Here is a 19,932-nt window from a genome sequence, read left to right as displayed (position 1 = left end):
TTGAATTGCCACCACCTCTAAACAAACCAATCACAGTTGACACTTTGGTGGGTGATGTTCCTACACCTCCCTTCAAGACAGACTTAAAATTTCAGGCGACACAGGACCGCCCTGGGGGTCTGTTTACTTGCAGATTCCAGCACCTCATCCTGGGCAGTTCGGGTTGAACACGTTTGGAAAGGAGCCCAGGAATTCTATTTTTACTACGCTCCCCTGGGGAATCTAATACAGGTTGTTCTCACACCAATATCGGAGTTGTTCTGATCGATGCACATACTGAATGAACTCTTCATTTGGGGGAGGGAGGTGGAGCTTAATTATTTAATTCCCCAATAGGGGTGAGTAAGAGGTCATCAGCTTCCTGGACTGGCTTCCCTTCCCACCAACAGCAGGAAGGGAGAAGACCAAACCTGTATGAACTTCTATTTCACGATTTTGTCATTTTGGAGTATTATTTTTCTACTTAAAAAAACTTTGCTAATCTGTTTGGTTTCAAATATCATCTTTTTTTGTTAATATAGTCTAGCTGATGAAATATACTGGTAAAGCGATGAGGATACAACCTTTCGAATTTTGTTTTGCTATTCACATTTATTCTCTGGTAAATTCTGTATCACATATTTCATTCACTTTTCCATTAAAGCATTTCTGTATGTCAGTAATTTGTAAGGTGTGCTGGGGCATCAGAATCATCCCTTAATCCACCCGTGCTCCTGTAAAAGCAGCATCACTAACTTTATTGTTTACTGACCATTTTAAAACACAATTGTCTTATTTTCTGGTTTATTTTTATAGCTTATAATTTTTTTAACTGGTTATAATTTTTAAATTTACTTTTACACTAGTATTTAATGATGCTAATCTGTCTTTAAATAAATAATGAAATAATCCAGAATTGTCAAAATAAAAATAATCATTCCATGTTAAACTTACATTAGATAAGTCTGAGATTCTTGGCTTTAGTCCACGAACATTATTTTTCTTTGCATCCCTTGCAGTGTTTAAATACACGTAATTTCGAATTGTTGCTGATAACAATCCATCGGTCCATTCCATGGTGTTAGGGTCCAGGTGTCCATACAGCTCACTAAGAGTGACACACTTGGGGTTTAAAACACAAATATCCACTTTTCCTTTTCTTCCTGGAATCTGAGAATAATCCAGTGTGGTTTTTAAAGACATTAACTATGATACAATTATTTAGTATTTTACATTGTTGTTACCAAAGAGTTTCAGGAGAGATCTTTGACTCCAAAGACAGATCCTCTACAAAGGTAGCAATTTGCAAGGAACAATCAAAACTGATGCATCAAAATTAGCCATTATAATAAAATATGGTTTTCAAAAGTCTAGATATTACGAATAATACCTCTGGAAAAATAATGAAGAAAAATTCCATCGTGCTCGTCCTGGAACACAGTACACGAGCTGGGACGTGGCGGGCCTGGAGCCATGGCTGGGTACAGAGCGGAGGGTGAGCAGGTCACCGTTTCTAGCCTCAGGGCAGAACTGGCCCCCAGGCAGCCCTTGTCTGCGATATGCCCTGGGGGGCCACCCGAACACACCTGGGGTCCATGCCACCCATTTCAGATCTCAGTTGGAAAAAGTGGCAGAGACTGTAAAAGCTGCAAGACTCTGGCCCTTAGAAACCTAAGACAAGAGATTCAGATGGAGACATGTAACAAACCATCGAAGGCCCTAGGTTCAGAGCAGGGCCCGCTACTCGGTGAAGAACTACCCCAGCACATGGTGGGTCTGCAAAGACTGGAAAAGGGGCTGTTTTTACTAATGTCCAGTTTCCAACAAGTAATCTCAAGGCATGAAAACAGAGTCCATTCAAAGGAATAAAATCAACTGAGAGAAACCATCCTCGAGGAAGCTCAGGCATCAGAAGCTCAGGCATCAGACATGCTAGACAAAGGTCTTTAACTGCACAAAGAGATGAAGGAAGTCATGGCCAAAGAAGTAAAAGAAATGAGAACAAGTAGGGAATATAAATAAAGGGACAGAGGCATAAAAAGGAAGCAAATAGAAATTATGGAGCTGAAAATACAACTGAAATAAAAAATTCAACAAAGACTTCGAACAACAAAGTTGAGCAGACAGAAAAAAAGAACAAATTACTTGAAGACGGGGCTGCTGAAAGCACCCAGTCTGAGCCGTCCTAGGACAACTCTCAACAAATTTTAAAATATTAAAATCATACCAAGTAGCTTCTTCAACACAATGGAATGAAACTAGAAATCAGTAACAGAAGAAAAATTGGAAAATTTGCAAAAATACATGGGAATTGAACAACACACACTTAAAACAACTAGTGGGTCAAAAAAAGAAGCAGCAGCTAGGGCTCGTGAACATAGAAATGCACAAAACTCGCGCGTGCAATGAGAGAGCTGCGACGGAAAAAACGTACCCCTGCCAACGTCAACATTAAGATCTCAAAGCACCAATTAATTTTATACATAAGAAACGAGAACTGGAAGAGCAAACTAAACCCAAAGAGAGAAAAGGAAGGAGCTAATAATTAGAGAGGAGATAAAATAGTGAAGAGAAAATCAACAGGCAGAACCTATGAGACTTGATGTTGGTTGTTTGAAAAGATCAACAATATCGACAAGCAGCAGATTGACCAAGAAAAAAATAGAAAAGGCGCAAATAAATCATACTAGAAACAAAAGTATGGACATTACTACTGCTGTGAAGAATTTATTTTTGTTTTTTTAAAATATATTTTATTGATTATGCTATTACAGTTGTCCCATTTTCCCTCCTTTATTCCCTCCACCCTGCATACCCCTTCCCACCCGCATTCCCCTCTGCTGTGAAGAATTTAAAAGGGTCATAAGAAAACACTATGAATTGTATTCCAACAGATCATATAATGTAGATGAACCAAATTCCTAGAAAGACCAGAAATTAGCAAACTGACTCAAGCAAGAAATAGAAAATCTCAACAGATCTATAAAAAGTAGAGATTGAGTTACTAATTAAAAACCCCCAACAAAGAAAAGTCCGAACAGTTGGCAATGAATTCTGCCAAACATTTAAACAAGAATTAACACCAATCCTCCTCAAACCCCTGCAAGAAGAGGACACTATGTATGGGAGTCTGACTTGAAAGTGACTCTAAAACTATTATCATGAAAATAGGAGTTATCCTAGGAATTCAAGGACGATTGAACATTTGTAAATCTGTCAACATAGCTTAGTACATTAAACAATTAAAATATAAAAATAGACACTAAAAATCATCTCATAAGTTCTAGGAGTCAAAAACCAAAGTATAATGAGGATAGGAAAAAATTCTAAAGTATGATAAAGATTTATCACAGACCAAGAGTGAACATCACACTTATTCATCATATAACTACAGAAATACCAACTGCATTCAGGATAAAGAAAAGAGATACTACAGCTGTCCTGGAGAGTCCATCAATGCAATAAATTAAGAACTTAAGTTATATAAATATTAGAACAGAGACATTATATTCATTTCAGGATGATTCAATTGATTACCTAAAAAAAATTACAACTTAGCAGTCCATTAACTAAGGTGACTAAATATAAAACAAACACTTAAGTCAACTGTTTTATTTTACATTAGCAATGACCAGGTTGAGCATCAATTTAAAAAATTCCATTCACCACAAATGATTCCAAACTACAAAATCCTAGCAATAACTTTAATGAGTACAGAACAACTTATGTGAAGAGAATGTAAAATGTAACTGAGCACAAAATAAGATCCTAACCGACAGAGAAGCACTGTATTTGTAGAACATTTACTTACCTGTGAGATAGGGACCTCTTCTTCAGGGGACAGTACGTCTTCCACTGGTAATAACATCAACGCTCTTTCCAGGATTCTCCTGACTGTCGTCTTCCCTCCACCTGTTGGGCCCACTAACATCACACCGACAAACGCCTAAACACAAGTGCAGGTTACAGTGGGACTCTGGTTCACTGCTGGTTCAGCTGAGCTGCAACTGGAACGTTCTTATTTATACATACATCTCTGACTCTATCCGCAAACCCTTCCTTTTTGACCGAAATTACTGTTTGGTCTATGGTTCTCTGGGCTGTTTTACTGACCAGGCTAATGTTAAAATCCCCAGGAATCTAATTTTAACTTTCAAAGGATGATCTCCAATTCCTGATCCTGAACAATTTACCTCCTTTCTGATTCTCCTTTATCTACCTTTCTCTTTCTCTTACCTTATGTACCTTTCTCCATGGCTGGCTTCTGTAATGATATTAACCTGGGCTTTCCTTGGCTCCGTTTTCTCTCTTTAGAATTCTGATTATTCTTCCCATGTTAGTCTCCTGTAATCCACTCCCCACCCCCTTACACGACACTCTCTGGTCTCATCAGTTGGAATATCTTCACCTAGATCTGTTTCTGATGACCCCTAATGCGCCCATTTCCCCAGTCTTTGGTTCTGAGGGTCAGAGTGAAATTCCAACGGTCTACTAAATATTTCCATCTGAGTGTCCCACATGGTTCTCAAAGCCAACATCACCTAATCCATGTATTCTTTTTGCACTTGTTGCGTCTCTCAGGGGGACATTCACATGGCTCTGTGAGGTATTCTAATGGCTTATGGAACCTGTTCTGCTTTTCGGACCTGGGACTTCGGATGGGCTTGGTTGAAATCAATACTTTAGGTTGGCCTCATCCTACTGTTTCTAGTCCTGCTGATAGAAGCCTTACTTCAATGCTGTCTGAGATGACCTGAATGGATGTGATCCCAGACCCGGTCAGATTAATCAGAGAGGTCAACAGTGGGGGATATTCACAGGAAATTCACCAGAAACCAAGACAGTGTATAGACCAGGGGCAGACACTGTTAGGAGCCCATTCCGTATAGGTCTCTGACGTTTCTACAGGTCTCTGAGCAGAGCATTAACTGCTTTGTTTACAACTGTCTTTTCGAGGATGTTTGCACAGCAAACAGTTTTGGAAGACAGAGCTAGTGTTCCCTATCAGGATGGAGGACAGACGGAGCAGCTGTCCCAGTGAAGGTGCTGTCTCCTTCAAGAGCAAAGGTCGGGAACGCTTGCTGGCAGGACCCTTGCAGACGGGTGGGCTCCTCGCCTGCAACACAACTCACCAGGGGTGCTGCTGTCACGTGGCCTTGTCAGCTGTCCTGTGGAAACTCAGTCTTGGATAAAAGGCTTCTGCCATTGCTGTGAGTAACAGACGGCCCTTTCTGACCTAGGGGTCTAGCATTTTCTGCCACTAGAGAACTTTGGCAGGCTAACTTGTTAGCTCACAAGCAGGGTAAAACCTTGACAAACATATCCGTGGAAGACAAAACAGGTGGTATCTTAAAATGAACATTCTCACCGTAAGTATTAATTCAGTTCTATCCCAGTCAAAATCCATGCAGGATGTTTTAAATGGAAGCCAGAAGACTGTTTAAGATTTTCGATAGTAACAAAGGTGCGGCTCAGGACACATCACCCCACAACCTGGCACCTGGGCCTATTAAACACGTAAAACTGAATCGGTGCTTTCAAATGGCAGAAGCAGGAAGGCCACCCCGCCTCCCCCGCCTCAGCTTTCTTCCCTACAACAGGTCAGTAAACTCCCACGGGCTGCTTCCAAACCCTGGCGACTGTGAGTATTGCCGCAGTGAACCCGGGCTGCGTATGTCCTTCTGAATTCGTGCTTTGGGTTTCTTCGAATATATTCCCAAAGTGGCATCGCTGGGTCATAAAGTAGATCTATTTTTAATTTTTTGAGGAACCTCTGCTCTGTGTTCCATTACAAATCGCACAAATCACCTTGTGGTTTTCTTCTTGACCAAGCCTTTTAAAACCCAGGAGCCCTGAGTTGCTAACACCCATTGTACACTCACCTGAAGTTGGTTGTGCAACTGTATGATCTTTCCTTTCTGAGCCGGCCATTGCTGTAAGCCCAGCTGTTGTGTGGCAACAAATATTACTTTCTAAAAGAAAATAAATACATTAATTTAAAATGCATTGCAAATCAAACTCTTGGTATGTGACCCTACAAAATCTCTCCTATCTAGGTACCAAACACTGTACTTTGAGAGTGGTTCTCAACATTTTAGTTCACCAGCCTGAGAATAATGAAAACCGACTTTCCACCCAAAATATAACGCATTCAAATCTTATGTTCACAGACCCCGGAAGCAAATTCATAGGCCCTCCCCCAATTTAAGAACTCATGCTTTAAGATGTATTTAAGAACTGGCTGTTACCAAAGTATAGTAATTTTTCCTACAGTAAAAGAAAATGTAAAAGATTCCACATCTTTGTGTAATTCTAATCACCATTAAAGTAGGTTTTCTATTTTGTAATGATTATTTTCACATTTCAATGTTTAAAATATTCTACGATAGCAAGTAAAATTTTAAAAATTGCCTACTTGATGTAACTATACGAAAAAATCTCAGAAAGTAACTGTACCTTAGACTCAATATTTCAACACTTCAAGTTGTGATATGAGTGATATACTATAATTTGGTAACATCTTTTAAAGTTTTTTATTTACTGATTTTAGAGACAGGAAGACAGGGAGAGAGGGGAGGAGGAGTTTGGGATGAGGGGGGGGGGGAGAGAGAGAGAGACATCAATTTGTTGTTCCACTTATTTATGAACTCATAGGCTGTTTCTTGAATGTGCCCTGACCGGGGATCAAACCCACAACGTTGGCATTATTGGGACAATGCTCCAACTAACTGAGCTACCTGGCCAGGGCCCAATTTGATAACATTTTATTAAACAGTTGACAGCTTGCATATTTATCAAGTAAAAATTATACAAGTAAGAAAGTAGCTGAATAAAGTGATATGCTTGTATAGAAAACTTTCCCCTAAACTCAGGCTGTTACAAACTGAATTGTAAAACTGAGGAAAAGATGAATATATAATGAGGATCGAGAGTAAACCATTCATGTACAAGCAGAATAGCTACTAGAATGGCCGTGCCACTTGTGTTGGCTGTGACTTGCAGAATGTCAAAGGTGACACTAGAGGCACTTAAAAAGGGGAAGGGGAGAGGGATTTGTAGACTCTTCCTGGGAGGGACTGAAGGAAAGCAAATGTTTGCTTTCTCTGTCATTTGACATTTTCCTTCTGTTTTTTCTTTTCCAAACAAAGTGAAAATCCTTAAAACGTAAATGTGAATCTTACAAAATGTAGGCAGGAGCTTAGACCCAAATAACCACTGTACTTCTAGGAACCACACGGACCAAAAACGAAAAAACAATGTACATTCAGATTAGATCATACAGTCAAACCCAACTATATGCTGTATAAAAAAGACACATGTAAAACACAGTGATTTGTCAAGTTTGAAAGTAGAAGAGTGACCACAAGTGTACAAGGCAGACAAAAATGGAGTTACAGTCTCACCAAGGCGGAATTCAAGCCCAAAAACAGAGGACAAGAAAAACACGGCACTTACGTGTTAAAGGGTGCATTTCAGAATGATGGCTCACTACTGGTATTTATATACCGGAACACATAGTAATAACTACTAGGAAGCAGAAATATAAATGCACTAATAGGAGATACTTGTTCACGTCTCTCAGCCCAAGTAAATCAGGTAAACTACCGCTATCAGCATGCCCACAGGAGACCTAAGAAAACAATCAGAGCTGTAAAATGGTGTCGAGGCCTTAGCTAAGCTCCTCCACGGTTCCCGCCTCAGCATCCCTTTTGTTGGGCCACACAGCCTGCGAGGGCCTTAGACTGACTCTAGCCGCCTCATTCCTCAGAATGTCCTAGATCAGAAGCCAATACAGGTTCCTGAGATGAGTTTCTTAACAGCCCGTGGGATCAAGTCTTCCCCTGCCACCCTTTCCTCTGTGTGCCCCTCAGGTAAGACCGCTGTGGAGTTTAGGAAAAACCTGCTCTTTTTGGTTTGAACTGACCAACCCAGCCTCGGCCTGAAAACCCCAAAGCGCTCCACCTGGGACCCTCAAAGGCATGGGTGCCAGGGACTGCCTCTCTCCCTGCCCACACCCGGCCTGCACCGCCCCACGTGGCTCTGGGAGGCGGGTAAGGCGTCCTTCCCGCAGGACCTGTGCGTCACCAACTCGAGTTTAATTTCTTCTGCGGTCTTTTGTTGAACTGTGGTTCACCATCCCACCCTGTGCTCCACTTAACGAATGTTAATGAAATAACGAATGGAAATAAATTGACCTCTGTATGTTGTATTTATAGTTACAAGAGAACATGCCTTCTTTTCACGTGCATATGGAATATTCAAATTACCTATATATTAGGTTATAAAAGCCCCTAAATTCCTAAGCATAAATAAGAGAATATTCTCATCATAATAAAGTAAGATTAGACATTAATAACAAAAAATACAAATAAAAAGGTCCTTTACTGGAAATTAGACACAGGATAAACCTCAGTCTTAAAGGAATACTTAGGGAAATAAAGGAATTACTAACTATAGAATTTCTGGAAAGCAATGTTTATAAAACCCTATACATCTGAACTCATGGTGTATATAACTAAACGAGCACTAAGAGGAAGTTTTATAGTCTTAGAAAACTATACGAGTAAAAAAAGAAACTAAATCAGATACTTTACTCAAAAAGATGGAGAATGAATAACAACACAAAACCCAGAGTAAAAAAATATTTAAAAATATTAATATGGCTATTAAAGAGTTAAAAAAGATGAATTAACGAAATAAAAGGCAGGGACTTTGAGAAAAAATAAAGTAGGGAAACTTACAGGTAATCTAACGAATGAAGACACCAAGTTAAGAACAGTAAGGAATGACTGGGAGAATAACCTCAGAAGCAGAGACTGAAAGAATCACAAGCTAACAGTGGTTTGTTCATCTCCGTACTTGTACCTTTCAAAACTTGAATGAAATGAGAATATTCTAGTTTAACAACATTGACCTAGAAGAGCTATCAACTCTGTAAACAGACTACAACCATGAAAGAGCCGCACCGTCGTAAAACTCACGGGCGGCTGGCTTTCAAGGGGAAATTCTTGCAAACCTTCCCACCTAACCTAAGGAACGGTCAGCGTGTGTTTGTTTTGAGTAAGTGCTTCCGGTGAGCTAAGAAATACGTATTCTGTGCTTGATAGGTATAAAGTTATACACATAAAACCTACTAATTGTACTTAAAGAACAAATAATTACGAAACTGTTAAACTGTATTTTCTAAAATAAATTTTAAAACATTAGTTTTAGAAGATGGGTAGGGACCCAGGGAAAGGAATCAGTAAGTTTTCATGGCCTGACCCCTGAGAAAGCCCAAGGAAGAGCCAGAAGACAAGGAGAGATTCCAGGTGGAAAAAAACAGGGAGGAGAGGAAAGGATGGAGGAAGGAAAGAGGATATGGTGGGAAGACCACCGGGCCTGGCCAGACTGCGAAAGGCACCACGCACCAGGCAATTGGGGTCTGCACTGCAGGCAACCCCACCCATCGTGGCTCTGTTGATGTGGTCCGACACAGGTCTTAGGAAGGCAACTCTCCCGGCCCGCTGACAGCGTGCTGGATGCTGGGGGCAGCGGGAGGCCACGCCCCAGCACCGAGGGGTATGGGATCCTACCTAGGCTAAGCAGTCACTGGGAGACTGCACATGTAGGAGAAATGATGAAGAGCTCTACAATTACAGCGTGTAATCCAGTGGTCACCAATACTTACATTTGGAAGTCTTTTTTCATTACTCTGATCTAATTTCTTACAGCAGCCCCTTAAAGTAGGAGAGCAGACATCATCCTCATTATTCCCATTTGAAAGATGGGAAAATCGAGGAACCGAATACCTAACAGCCTTCCTTGCCTGAAGGTACAGTTCATCCTTCCTCTGTTAGGCTGCAGTGCAGTGGAAGCTCTTTTTCTCCCAAGGTGAAACAGATCTCCAAGTATTTTTATCCCCCAAATTATAACAGAGTTCTGATTTTGGAAAAACTCTTAATATTTTTAATCCACATCTAGATACTCTGTATCTAAATCATTTGTGACAACTTTCAAAGGTCTTTTTACCTCCAAGGCGATTTGATTTACTTTTGCAACTGTCGCTTGAGGAAAAATATCTCCTATAATCTGTTCAAAAAGCGGGACATCTTCTGCAAGAAATTTTGGCAAACACACTTCTCGCACAGCTTCAATGATGATGGGAGTTTCATGTGTTTCAGAGAGGTGGGCGTTTGTGTCACTGTGAGAACAGAAAACAAACGTAAAGAACCAGTTAGCAAGTGCGTTTTACGAGTGAGGTTGAGTGTATTTTCATTTATTTAAGGAACTGTTGTTTCATTTTCTGAGAACTGTCTATTGAGGCTCCTTTGCCCACTTTTCTAGGAAAACTTTGTATTTTATGAGAATGAGCTATTTAACTGTGACGTGAGTTGCAAATATCTTTTTTCCTAGTTTGTCATTTGTCTTTTAACTTCAAAAATAGTATTTTTTTCACTTTTATGGCTTCTAGATTGACTCTTAGTTTTAAAATCTTCTGTTGTCCAAAGATATAAAGGATATTTCATTTCTTCAAATACTCTTATGCTTTAAATTTTTATATTTAAAATCTTTAATACTTTAAAAAAATCCTTTTTGAGTTTATCCCGGTAAATAATATTGACCGTGATTCCCACCGGATCTTTATCCAGATGGCTGTTTAGTTTTCCAACACTATCCACTAAAAAGGCTGTTCTTGCCTCCCAGCGTCTGCTGTGCTAAACGCCCAGCGCATGTAGTCTTACTTCTAAACCTCCTGTTCTTTTCCAGTGGTTTGCCTGGTGACTCACGAAGTCAGTACCACAGTACTTTAATTACTGAAGCTTTATCGTATGTCTTAATCCTTAAAGGGGTATTCCTCCTTCATTGCTCTTGTTTTTCAATCCTTTTCTAGCTAGTCTTAATTGTTTATTTTCCCATGTAAACTTTCGGGTCGGCTTGCTTAAAAAACTAAACAAAAAGACAATACCTTTGGTATTTTCAATGGGATGAATTTCCATTCGTAAATTAAATCGTTATGATGTTAAGCCCTGTAAGATGTTAAGTATGTGCTGTATCATTTCATTTGTTCACGCTTTCATTTCTGCCTCTCGGTAGTGTTCTAACGTTTTCTTCCCACGGGTTTTACACGTTTCTCATGCGGGTGTGTTCGCACAGGTTTTGCACTTCTCATTAAGTCGTGGCTCTCTCCCAGGGCTCTTTCATTTTATTACATACTTATTACGTGAAGGTGGCACATTTGTGAGAGAACAGGTTCATCTGAGGGAAGGTGCCAGGAATTTTGTGCACTTTCTTCTTTTTTTCATATTCTTAACAAACTCTACCATGGTTTATTGTGACACTCTGGGAGCTTCCTGTTTTACCATTACTTAAAAATTTAAACATTATTTTCCCAGTGTTGTATGACTCCCTTTGACCTAAAAATTCAAATTCCAACTAACCGTTTAAACTTGCGTTTCTTCTTTCCAGCCGTAATTATAATTGTCTTCAGCAACCTCAGGCCAAAATTATAATGATCCTATCAAAACATTGAAATATTTGAATTATTAAGCGTCTGAAGGAAAAATGAAATAATCTGTCAATAAACGTGAAGAGCATGTAGTTCAATCGCTATGCAGTGAAGAAAAACAGGGATGCAATTCTAGAAATGCCCAATGTGCTTCTAACGCTCTCACTTCTCTCTCAAACTGGCGCTCCAAGAAGTCTCCTTCTTAAAGAACGACAAATAAGTATTAAAGGCATTAAAAATGGAACTGATTTTTCTCTGACATAGAGAGAAGAATTGAAAGAATACTTCAAGGAGAAACGCTCTGGAAATACTGTGGTTAGCTGTCCAAACGACTCTGGGTTATACACAAATAGAAAGCGGGCATGTGCTGGAACAATACTTTTCACGGAGTGGTACTCTCGGACCATTGGCACCAGGCATGCCGGAGACTGTGCGAGCCCTGCCGCAGACAATAAGAAAGCTGGCAGTGAGGTCCAGCAATTTGTCTCTTAACGAGCCCTCCAAATTCTTTTGCTGGCAGCACAACAAAGTTTGCGAGCCGCTGCTCTGATGCTAACGTCCCTGCCCAGCGAACGCCGTCGATAATTCGAAATGACACATCCTCACTCACTCTCCCCAGATCCTGGGGGGAAGGTCTGCAACCTTTACTGACTGTGCATGTTGCCTTACACTCAAGACGGGGCACGGACTCGGGGTGCTGGGGAATTCTAGTTCCGTTACTTTCCCGGGTATCCCTGGACCAAGGCCAGAAGAGCGTCACGCAATCATGATCTGAGAAGAGCAGTTCATTACCTGTTGCGAGAGCTGTTTGCTAGCTAATTCGTAAAGGGTGACTAGCTTCCGGGAGAGCAACTTTGCAGATCGGAACCCAACGGAAAACAGAATTATTTCAGCAATCATTTGGTAATGGGGCGTCATCATTGCCACCGGGCGAAACAGGGATTTCAAGTTCTCTGGGAGTTCTACTCGACCTTTGTATCTTCAGAGGACAAGAAAAACAAGGAGAGAAAAACACCACTTTTCAGTTTTCCAGATGAGGTACCACGTAATAGAACTGTCCCCGAAATGACTCTATTGTTATGGAGCAATATCATTATTGGCTTTCTATGTGACCTTTATCGGAAAAGAAGTTTACAAGATGGTTTCTATTCTACTTTTCATCTCACAAAGCATCCTGGTTTACGGTCTTTTCTTCCTGGGCCCCCCTGTGGGTGCTTCAAGGGTGCTTCAGGAGAGGAGACACAGCATACCCTCTTCCCCAAGAACAGAATCGGTCCTGAACACCCTCCCATGATTCACCTCACATTAATTCCATGTGGTTTTCTGGGCCATTGTCCTAACATTTCAGCAATAGATGTTTATGAATCTGCCCAGCCTCCCCTCCCAGAGCCACTGTACTGTTATGCCTTCTGCTATTCTCATCGGCTTTTCTGGCTGCGTCCTCTTTGGGACAATTGCTGACCCTTGTTCAGAAGCTGTGAGGTCAGGCATGCGGGTACGTGCAGAGAGTAGCTCTTTATAAACGGTGTGGGTAGCAGAGGGTTCAGACAGGTGGAGGGTGAATGATAGATACATGATGGCAGCAACTCCATCTATAGTTAAGACTTAAGACAAGTATTTTGGTCTGTGTCCACTTCCACTACACATTAACTGACACTTACCCATAATTCATGGTGACAAATATTGCACAAGACAAATTGATACGAATTTCTCTTCCTTCCAGTACAAACCTACAAGACATCACAGTATTCATCACTAAGAGAACTGTTTTCTCTAACTCAAAGTACATTACTACTACTAGTGAGTTTGGGAGCTTTCTGAAGGCTATGTTATGTTACACACCAAGCCTAGCATGCCTGAAAGGAACAATGGTAAGAGGGGAAATAAGAGGCTATCTTAAGCTGAAATTGTAAGTTCTGCTGGGATTCTGATTATTTGATCATGTGTGAAGATATCTGAAGTTTGGGGGCCCCTGAGGATGGAGGGTACCCTCAGGATGAAGTGACTAACCCAGGAAAGAACCCAAGGAGAGCCGTGGGGCAGAGCCCTGCCTGGGTGGCACAGTGGAGCTCAGAGAGTCCACTGCATAGAGCTCCTGCTTCGGCAAGGGACAGAGCCCACACCTACACCCCAATTAAATAATTTTGGGAGCCTGTGAAAGAGAACCCTCTGCATGGACACTAGTGTCCTGTTGTTGGCACCAGTGATAGAGACAGTGGGGAGGAATCATCCAGTGATTTCATGGACGGCTGATACCAACGAGGGAGGTCAAGACAGGGAAGGAGGCACAGCTGGGACAGAACCTGAGGTCTCCCAGACACGGCCGAGGGAAAGTTTGCAGAGGCTGAGACGGGGTGAAGAAGTGGTACAATGTGGGGTCCTGTGATCCCCACTTCCTTTCAGACTTGTGAGGCTCTGACAGTTTGAACAAAGCCCTTGAAGGTAAAGCTAGAAGTGAGCGCCCATTGGCCTGAGTTAGAAATACCAGATTGTGACAGACGCTGTAAACCCGCAAACCCAATTCTGCCCATAAAGTTAATCATGTAAGTTCCTGAGTTTATCTGAAGAGAAAGAGATTTTTGTTTGGATTAGTAAACATTAGTGATCCTGACAAATATTATTATTACAAGGCTTTTTAGTTAAAGTATATTAATCCAGAGTAATGGATTAAGAGAGGGCTTCGGGGATGTGGCCAGTATAATTTTGCTTTTTAAAAAGTTGTAGAATTACAAAAAAACATGATTTCTCCAAATGAAACAGCGTAAGACGACAAGGTACCAAGAAAATTTAAACTCAAATATTTTTCATGTTTGCTGAGCAAAGGGAACATTCTAGGTAAGTGCAAGCCCTCCTGTTCTGTGTAGGTGCCCCCCAAATGCTTCTCGTAGAGACAAATTATTAATAACAACAATTAACTCAATAGCAATTAACTGAACAGTCAGTGCGGACCACACGTGCAGTCCAAAGGTACGAGCGCATCGCAGAGATACCGGACAGAGTAGCTGTCTTTGGCAGCCTTAATTGCTTGGATCTGTGAGGCAACCACCGAGAGAACTTCCACATCAATGTGGTTGATTTCATCGAAACAGCACCATGCTCCTGACTGAACCAGTCCAAAGAAGAACTTCCCCATTATCTTAAACAAAGATAAAAGATTACAGAAATTACTACGCAGGTAAAAATTTTACTAGGATATTAGTTTTTGCACGTTCTCCCCATTTTACCCAAACCAAGCAAACACCCTTTTTTTTGGTAGGTCTGCTTGGACTCTTGGGCCACTGTGTCTTATAAAAGCCTAAACACACTGACGGGGACATGGAGGTAGGGCCGCAGCTTACGCTGGCACGGTTCGGCCCCCCACCCCCCACCCCCCAGTGCCACACGCGTTCATTACAGAGCCCTGCTCTGTCCTCGAGTGTCTACAACCCTCTGGGGGAAGGCTGTAAAGTGTCTGAAGGAAGCCACGCCTTTTCCTGGGTTGGGACGAGCCTCGAGGGTCGGAGGGCCACGGGCAGGTCATAGTGAGGGTTGGTGAGCCAGGCCCAAAGTAAGAGACAAGGCGGATCACAGCCAGTCTGCAGTGGGCCCGGCCACAGCAGGCAGCTGCTACTCAGCTAGCACGGTGCAGGGTGGCCAGGCCTCCAGTGATCCTGGAGAGGCTGAAAGTCCGGGTCAGAATGTACTGGTCTGCAAACATTGGCAGCTAAAACAAAAACCGGCAAAACACCGTCGGGCCAAACAGCACCTGTGGACCATGGGGAGCTCTCTCCAGGGGTTGCAGAGAGAGAGACCCTCAGGCCCCCAGAGACACAGCTGGTTTCTCCCTCCGCCGCAGGAGTCAGAATTTCTCTTTCCTTCAATGTTCAATATTGGGTTTATCACGGGGTGTTTGGGCATTAATTGTGATTCTAAAAACACTGCATTAATAATATTATGTATCATGATTACTAGGCTGTTTGGTTCCCCTTAAGTTTTGCTCAGCAAGTAAGAGCCTCCCTCTGGAAGGCAGTTTCCTTTCGGAGAAGGGACCCTCTGTGGTCTCTTCATTCAACCAGCTTCTTTATGCTTATTGATTCCTCCACATGCTAAGTGAGCCCAAACTGGAAATGCTGGGTCTCAGAGGTAATGGGCTTTGAACCGCAAATAAAGTGACAGCAATAAAATGGAACAGGTTGGGACTTACCATGCAGAGGAAAGTGTTTTGAAACTAAGTAACTGTGGCAGGCACAGAGCACATGAAATTTTAATAAAGATTTCGGACTGTTATGAGATATATCTTAGATAATTCTCAGGCCAGACAAAGTAAGGCTGACGTAAAGTTGTAATCACTTATGTAAACTCTGAGTCAAATTTTCTGTTAATCTTCATTGTTCTTAATGATGTATCTTTTTAGTAAATTAATGTACAGGATTAGAACATATAAAATAAAGCAATACTCTTAATTTTTAAAAAATATTTATGTTCCACATTAGATTTTGTTTGGAAAGATCTCCAACAAAAAGTTTGAAAACCAATCTTGAGAAGTAGTTCAGTGGAATAAAAACAAAATGTATAATGTGTTAAGTTTATATTACATTCTAAATTTCTGTTTGTTTAAATTAATATTTACAATTCTACTAATGCTTAATGTATCTCTAAGATTTTTTCTTGTTCTTTCACTGAATTATTTCTTTTATCTGTACAGTATTTTTACATGAGTATGTAAGTTTTACCTTATAATCCAAATCCTCAAAGCAGTTGAAGACCACACAGTGTTTACCTAAGGACTGGAAAAAATATTATTTAAATGTATTTCTTGCATTATGACACAAAATGCTAATGTTGAAACTTCCAGAGTAATAAAATGTCTTAATCTTTTGAGAAAACTTTTGCAATTAAAGATGAATTACATGCCAAGTTAAAAAATTCACAAAACTCAACTTAGTGAAAATGCACATATACTATTAGAGTTCAGATGATTAGCACATGGAGCATGAAGGTCATGCCTTTAAACACACCAAACAAACAAGAAAACTAAGAAAAAAGCCTTCCAGTGAAGTCAGACTAGATCCTTTCATCAGGTACTCCTCTCTCTGTCACACTCACACACATGCACACACCTATTAATCACCAAGACTAGGCAAAGATCTGTGAATGGGGTTCCAGATAAAGGAGTCCCCCCTGTGGGAAGGGGAAGGGGGCCAAAGTGCCATTCACAGGTCAGTTGGCTACTGTAACGGTGTTCCAAATAAACACAGAGCATGTGTGGCTGACCGAGGCCCCAAGTCCCACGTACGGCAGCCATCCAAAAATTAACCCACCAATGGTATGAACGAATGAATGTGCTCGTTAAATGTCGTGGGTATCTTAACGACGGAAAGGGTGTACGTTTAAGGTACCATTCAGGTTTGTGACCCTAAAAAAAAGTTTCTACTTTGGATACAAAACCACTTACTTTTGCTAGACCTTTGATGCTGGCGGTTTTTCCCGTGCCAGCCGGACCAGAGGGGCAGCCTCCAAGATTCAAGCGCAGGGCTCCGGTGAGAGTCAGCCAGCACCTGTCAGTGAGGGGCGTGACCACCAGCCTCGGGGTGCAGCCCAGGTACTCGTAGCCGTAAGTAAAGCTGGCGTCTCCTTGAGACACATAGCACAGCTTTTGCTTGTCATTCCACTTATATTGCAGATGTCTGAAAACAGTGTTTTAAACGCTCATGTTACGGGGGCAAAAATTACTTTTAGTTTTTTCAAATGCAGAAACGTAATGAGAATTAAAGATTACAATGCAAGTCAAGTGAAAAGTGATGGATAATTCATAATGACGATGCTAGCCATCGGAATGAGAACCCGGAAGAGCCCGAACACTCGAGTACCCTTCCCATGAGAAGAGAAAACGGCCCCGCTGAAGCCTGCTGCTTGCCTGCCGTGAGGCTGTCGGTGGTGGTACGCTCCAACTCCCTTCTCTTTATCTTTTGTGTATTTATAACTTTTTGCTTTGCGGCTTAGTTAAAAGATCTTTTATTTACAACAGGGGCTGCCTGTCAAAAGCTGTGGCTTTAGGTCAAGGAACATCGATTTTTCTGTTTGCTTAGAATTTTTGTACGTTCCAGAAAATTAAAATCCAGGTTTGCCCAAGTTTGTGGTAGAGAATTAATTTACCTAGGGGTGTGAGAAATTACCTGGCGTAGAGTTACAACTGAGATCTACCTACCTCGTCCACTCAAAATCCTCCGCACGGAAGATACTTTTAAGCAGCAGATCTCCGACTATGTCTCTGCAGTGAACGTGGAGGGCGAGCAAGGCCCCCAGCACGGTTTTCGTCCGCGCGTTGCCAGTGCCCAGCACCACCAGCTCTGCGGTCTCCTCCAGATGACGTAGTACCCCGGCGTGGACTCTTCCCAGCTCTTCTCTCGGGTGAGAACTCACAAAACTCTGGACACAGTCATTGTAAAACATGATCTGGCTCTGAAAAATGAGATACGAGTATAAATGGTATAAATTACATGTTTTCATGAAGCGTATGTGCGGGGAGTGTGTAGGTGTGAGCGCACTTGCGTGTGTGTAAAAGAGAGCCTGCACGTGTACGTACTTGAGAGTCAGAGACTGCATTTTGATGATTGTGAGGGCCTCAGTCATTGCCGAATGGAGATATACTTATCACCAGTATTCACGCTTTCTAAATGTTTTGTCTGACCACTAGGTGAAGTGGTGACCTGGGGACGGTCATAATGGTCGCAAACTCCAAGATGAAATTTGTAGTGTCTCCTCAGTTGAACTCAGAAGTACTACACCTAGAAAACTACAGTCATGGTTTTCAGACACTTTATATAACTTCGGGTGTTTGACCCACTTCTTGACACTCTTCTCATACTTACCAGAGCTGTTATGTATGAGAAGGCTACTGGATTGATGTCAGACTGACCCGGAAGTGAATGTAGGGGCACAGGTCAGAGGCTTATAGGTCATTTATGTGGGCCCAGTGTCATCACGTGCACCCTTAAAATTGGAGACATGTTCTGCCTGTTAGCAGAGGGAGGTGAGACTGCAGCAGATGGCTGGACAGATGCAACACAGCCAGCCTCGTAGGTGAATGAAGAGGCCCCAGCCAAGGGATGCCTGTGGCCGCTAGAAGCTGGGAAAGCCCAGGGAACGGAGTCTCCCCTGAGCCTCCAGAAAGGAATTCAACCCTGCTGACACCTCGATTTTAAGCCCTAGGAGGCCTGTGCTGTTCTTTGAACCTGTCAACTGCAAGAGAGTCCATTGCGTTGTTTTAAGCAGCTAAGTTTGTAATAACGTTTTAAATTTCTTTTTAGAGAGGGGGGAAGGGAAGGAGAGAGGGAGAGAAACATCAATGTGTGGTCGCCTCTCGTGTGCCCCGTACTGGGACCTGGCCTGCAATCCAGGCATGTACCCTGACTGGGAATCGAACTGGCAACCCTTTGGTTCACAGGCTGGCACTCAATCCACTGGGCCACTCCAGCCAGGGCTGTAGTAACATTTTAAGGACAGCAGTTGAAAACTAATATAGTTCCATACAGTGATATCCCCAGGAAAATATGGTTTTATGGTTTATGGTTTACTTTTATTCATTTTATTATGAAAATTTTAAACTGGAAAAGTTGAAGGCATTATGAAATGAATACCTATACACCCACCACCTCTATTCTACAACTTCTTGCTGCCTTTATCACACATCTGTCCATCTCCCATCGACCTGTCCACCTTGTTTCTTGATGTGTGACAAAGTAAGCTACATACACGAGCACCCTTCCTAAGGGCTTGCCCCTAACCCTTTGCTCTCTTGGCCACGGGGCCAGGGAACCACAGCGAAGCAGGGCGCCAGCCTACCACGGTGAGCGCCACTTGTCCGGGATGAGAAACCGCCCACAGGGCAAAGGGCTGCTGGCTCCAGTCTTCAAGCCCTTGCTTTACAAATCTGCAAACAAAAAAGCATTATTTGTGTTATTTCTATCTAATCATTGATTGTGGCCATTTAACGATCGAGCACAAGATCACAGGGGAAGTTCCCTTTAGGGTCTCCGATTTTTTTGTTCTAATTTAGGTGTATGGGGCCAAAAGGCATTAAGAGACCCTTCACTCATGTGAAATTTACACCCCTTAAATTCCTCTTTAACATCACCTGCGCTTTTCCAGTGGGGCCGGTGGGTTTCCAGCATGGAAAAGCTGTATTGGACCAGGAGATGGCACCTGTCAGCCTTGAATTTCTAATACTGTCAAGGACAAAATCCGTATTTAAAATAATTCCTACAAGACTGAGTACTGGGCTGAAACCCCAGATTAATTTTAACAGTAAAGTGCTGTGTTTAGCTTTAAAAATTAATTATAATTTTAATGGAAACGCTGGGTGGGTATTTAGGATAATATTAACAAATACAGGTATTATTAAAACTTCAGGGCCAATAGCTTTTCTATAACCAGCAGTAAAGAACCAGAAATGTAAGAGACTGTTGCAGTCAAATTTACTAGAA

General features: G+C 41.9%; 1 protein-coding gene across 1 annotated transcript in view; it reads right to left on the bottom strand.

Moving 5' to 3' along the window:
- Positions 1 to 19,932, bottom strand: part of DNAH14 (dynein axonemal heavy chain 14) — a 182,140-nt gene that overhangs the window by 85,455 nt on the left and 76,753 nt on the right. The window contains exons 25-36 of the mRNA XM_053913105.1: positions 19,292 to 19,379; positions 17,655 to 17,908; positions 16,902 to 17,133; positions 16,180 to 16,233; positions 14,458 to 14,603; positions 13,129 to 13,197; positions 12,260 to 12,446; positions 11,400 to 11,476; positions 9,991 to 10,162; positions 5,862 to 5,951; positions 3,791 to 3,925; positions 934 to 1,149 (exon numbers count right to left, since the gene is read on the bottom strand). Of these exons, the coding sequence (XP_053769080.1) occupies positions 934 to 1,149; positions 3,791 to 3,925; positions 5,862 to 5,951; positions 9,991 to 10,162; positions 11,400 to 11,476; positions 12,260 to 12,446; positions 13,129 to 13,197; positions 14,458 to 14,603; positions 16,180 to 16,233; positions 16,902 to 17,133; positions 17,655 to 17,908; positions 19,292 to 19,379 (1,720 nt within the window). The remainder of the gene's footprint in view (positions 1 to 933; positions 1,150 to 3,790; positions 3,926 to 5,861; positions 5,952 to 9,990; positions 10,163 to 11,399; positions 11,477 to 12,259; positions 12,447 to 13,128; positions 13,198 to 14,457; positions 14,604 to 16,179; positions 16,234 to 16,901; positions 17,134 to 17,654; positions 17,909 to 19,291; positions 19,380 to 19,932) is intronic.

The sequence above is a fragment of the Desmodus rotundus genome, chromosome 10 (assembly GCF_022682495.2).
Source record: "Desmodus rotundus isolate HL8 chromosome 10, HLdesRot8A.1, whole genome shotgun sequence".
NCBI classification, from domain to species: Eukaryota; Metazoa; Chordata; class Mammalia; order Chiroptera; family Phyllostomidae; genus Desmodus; species Desmodus rotundus.
The sequence above is the reverse complement of the archived record's forward strand: the minus strand, read 5'-3'. Positions and strand labels throughout refer to the sequence as shown.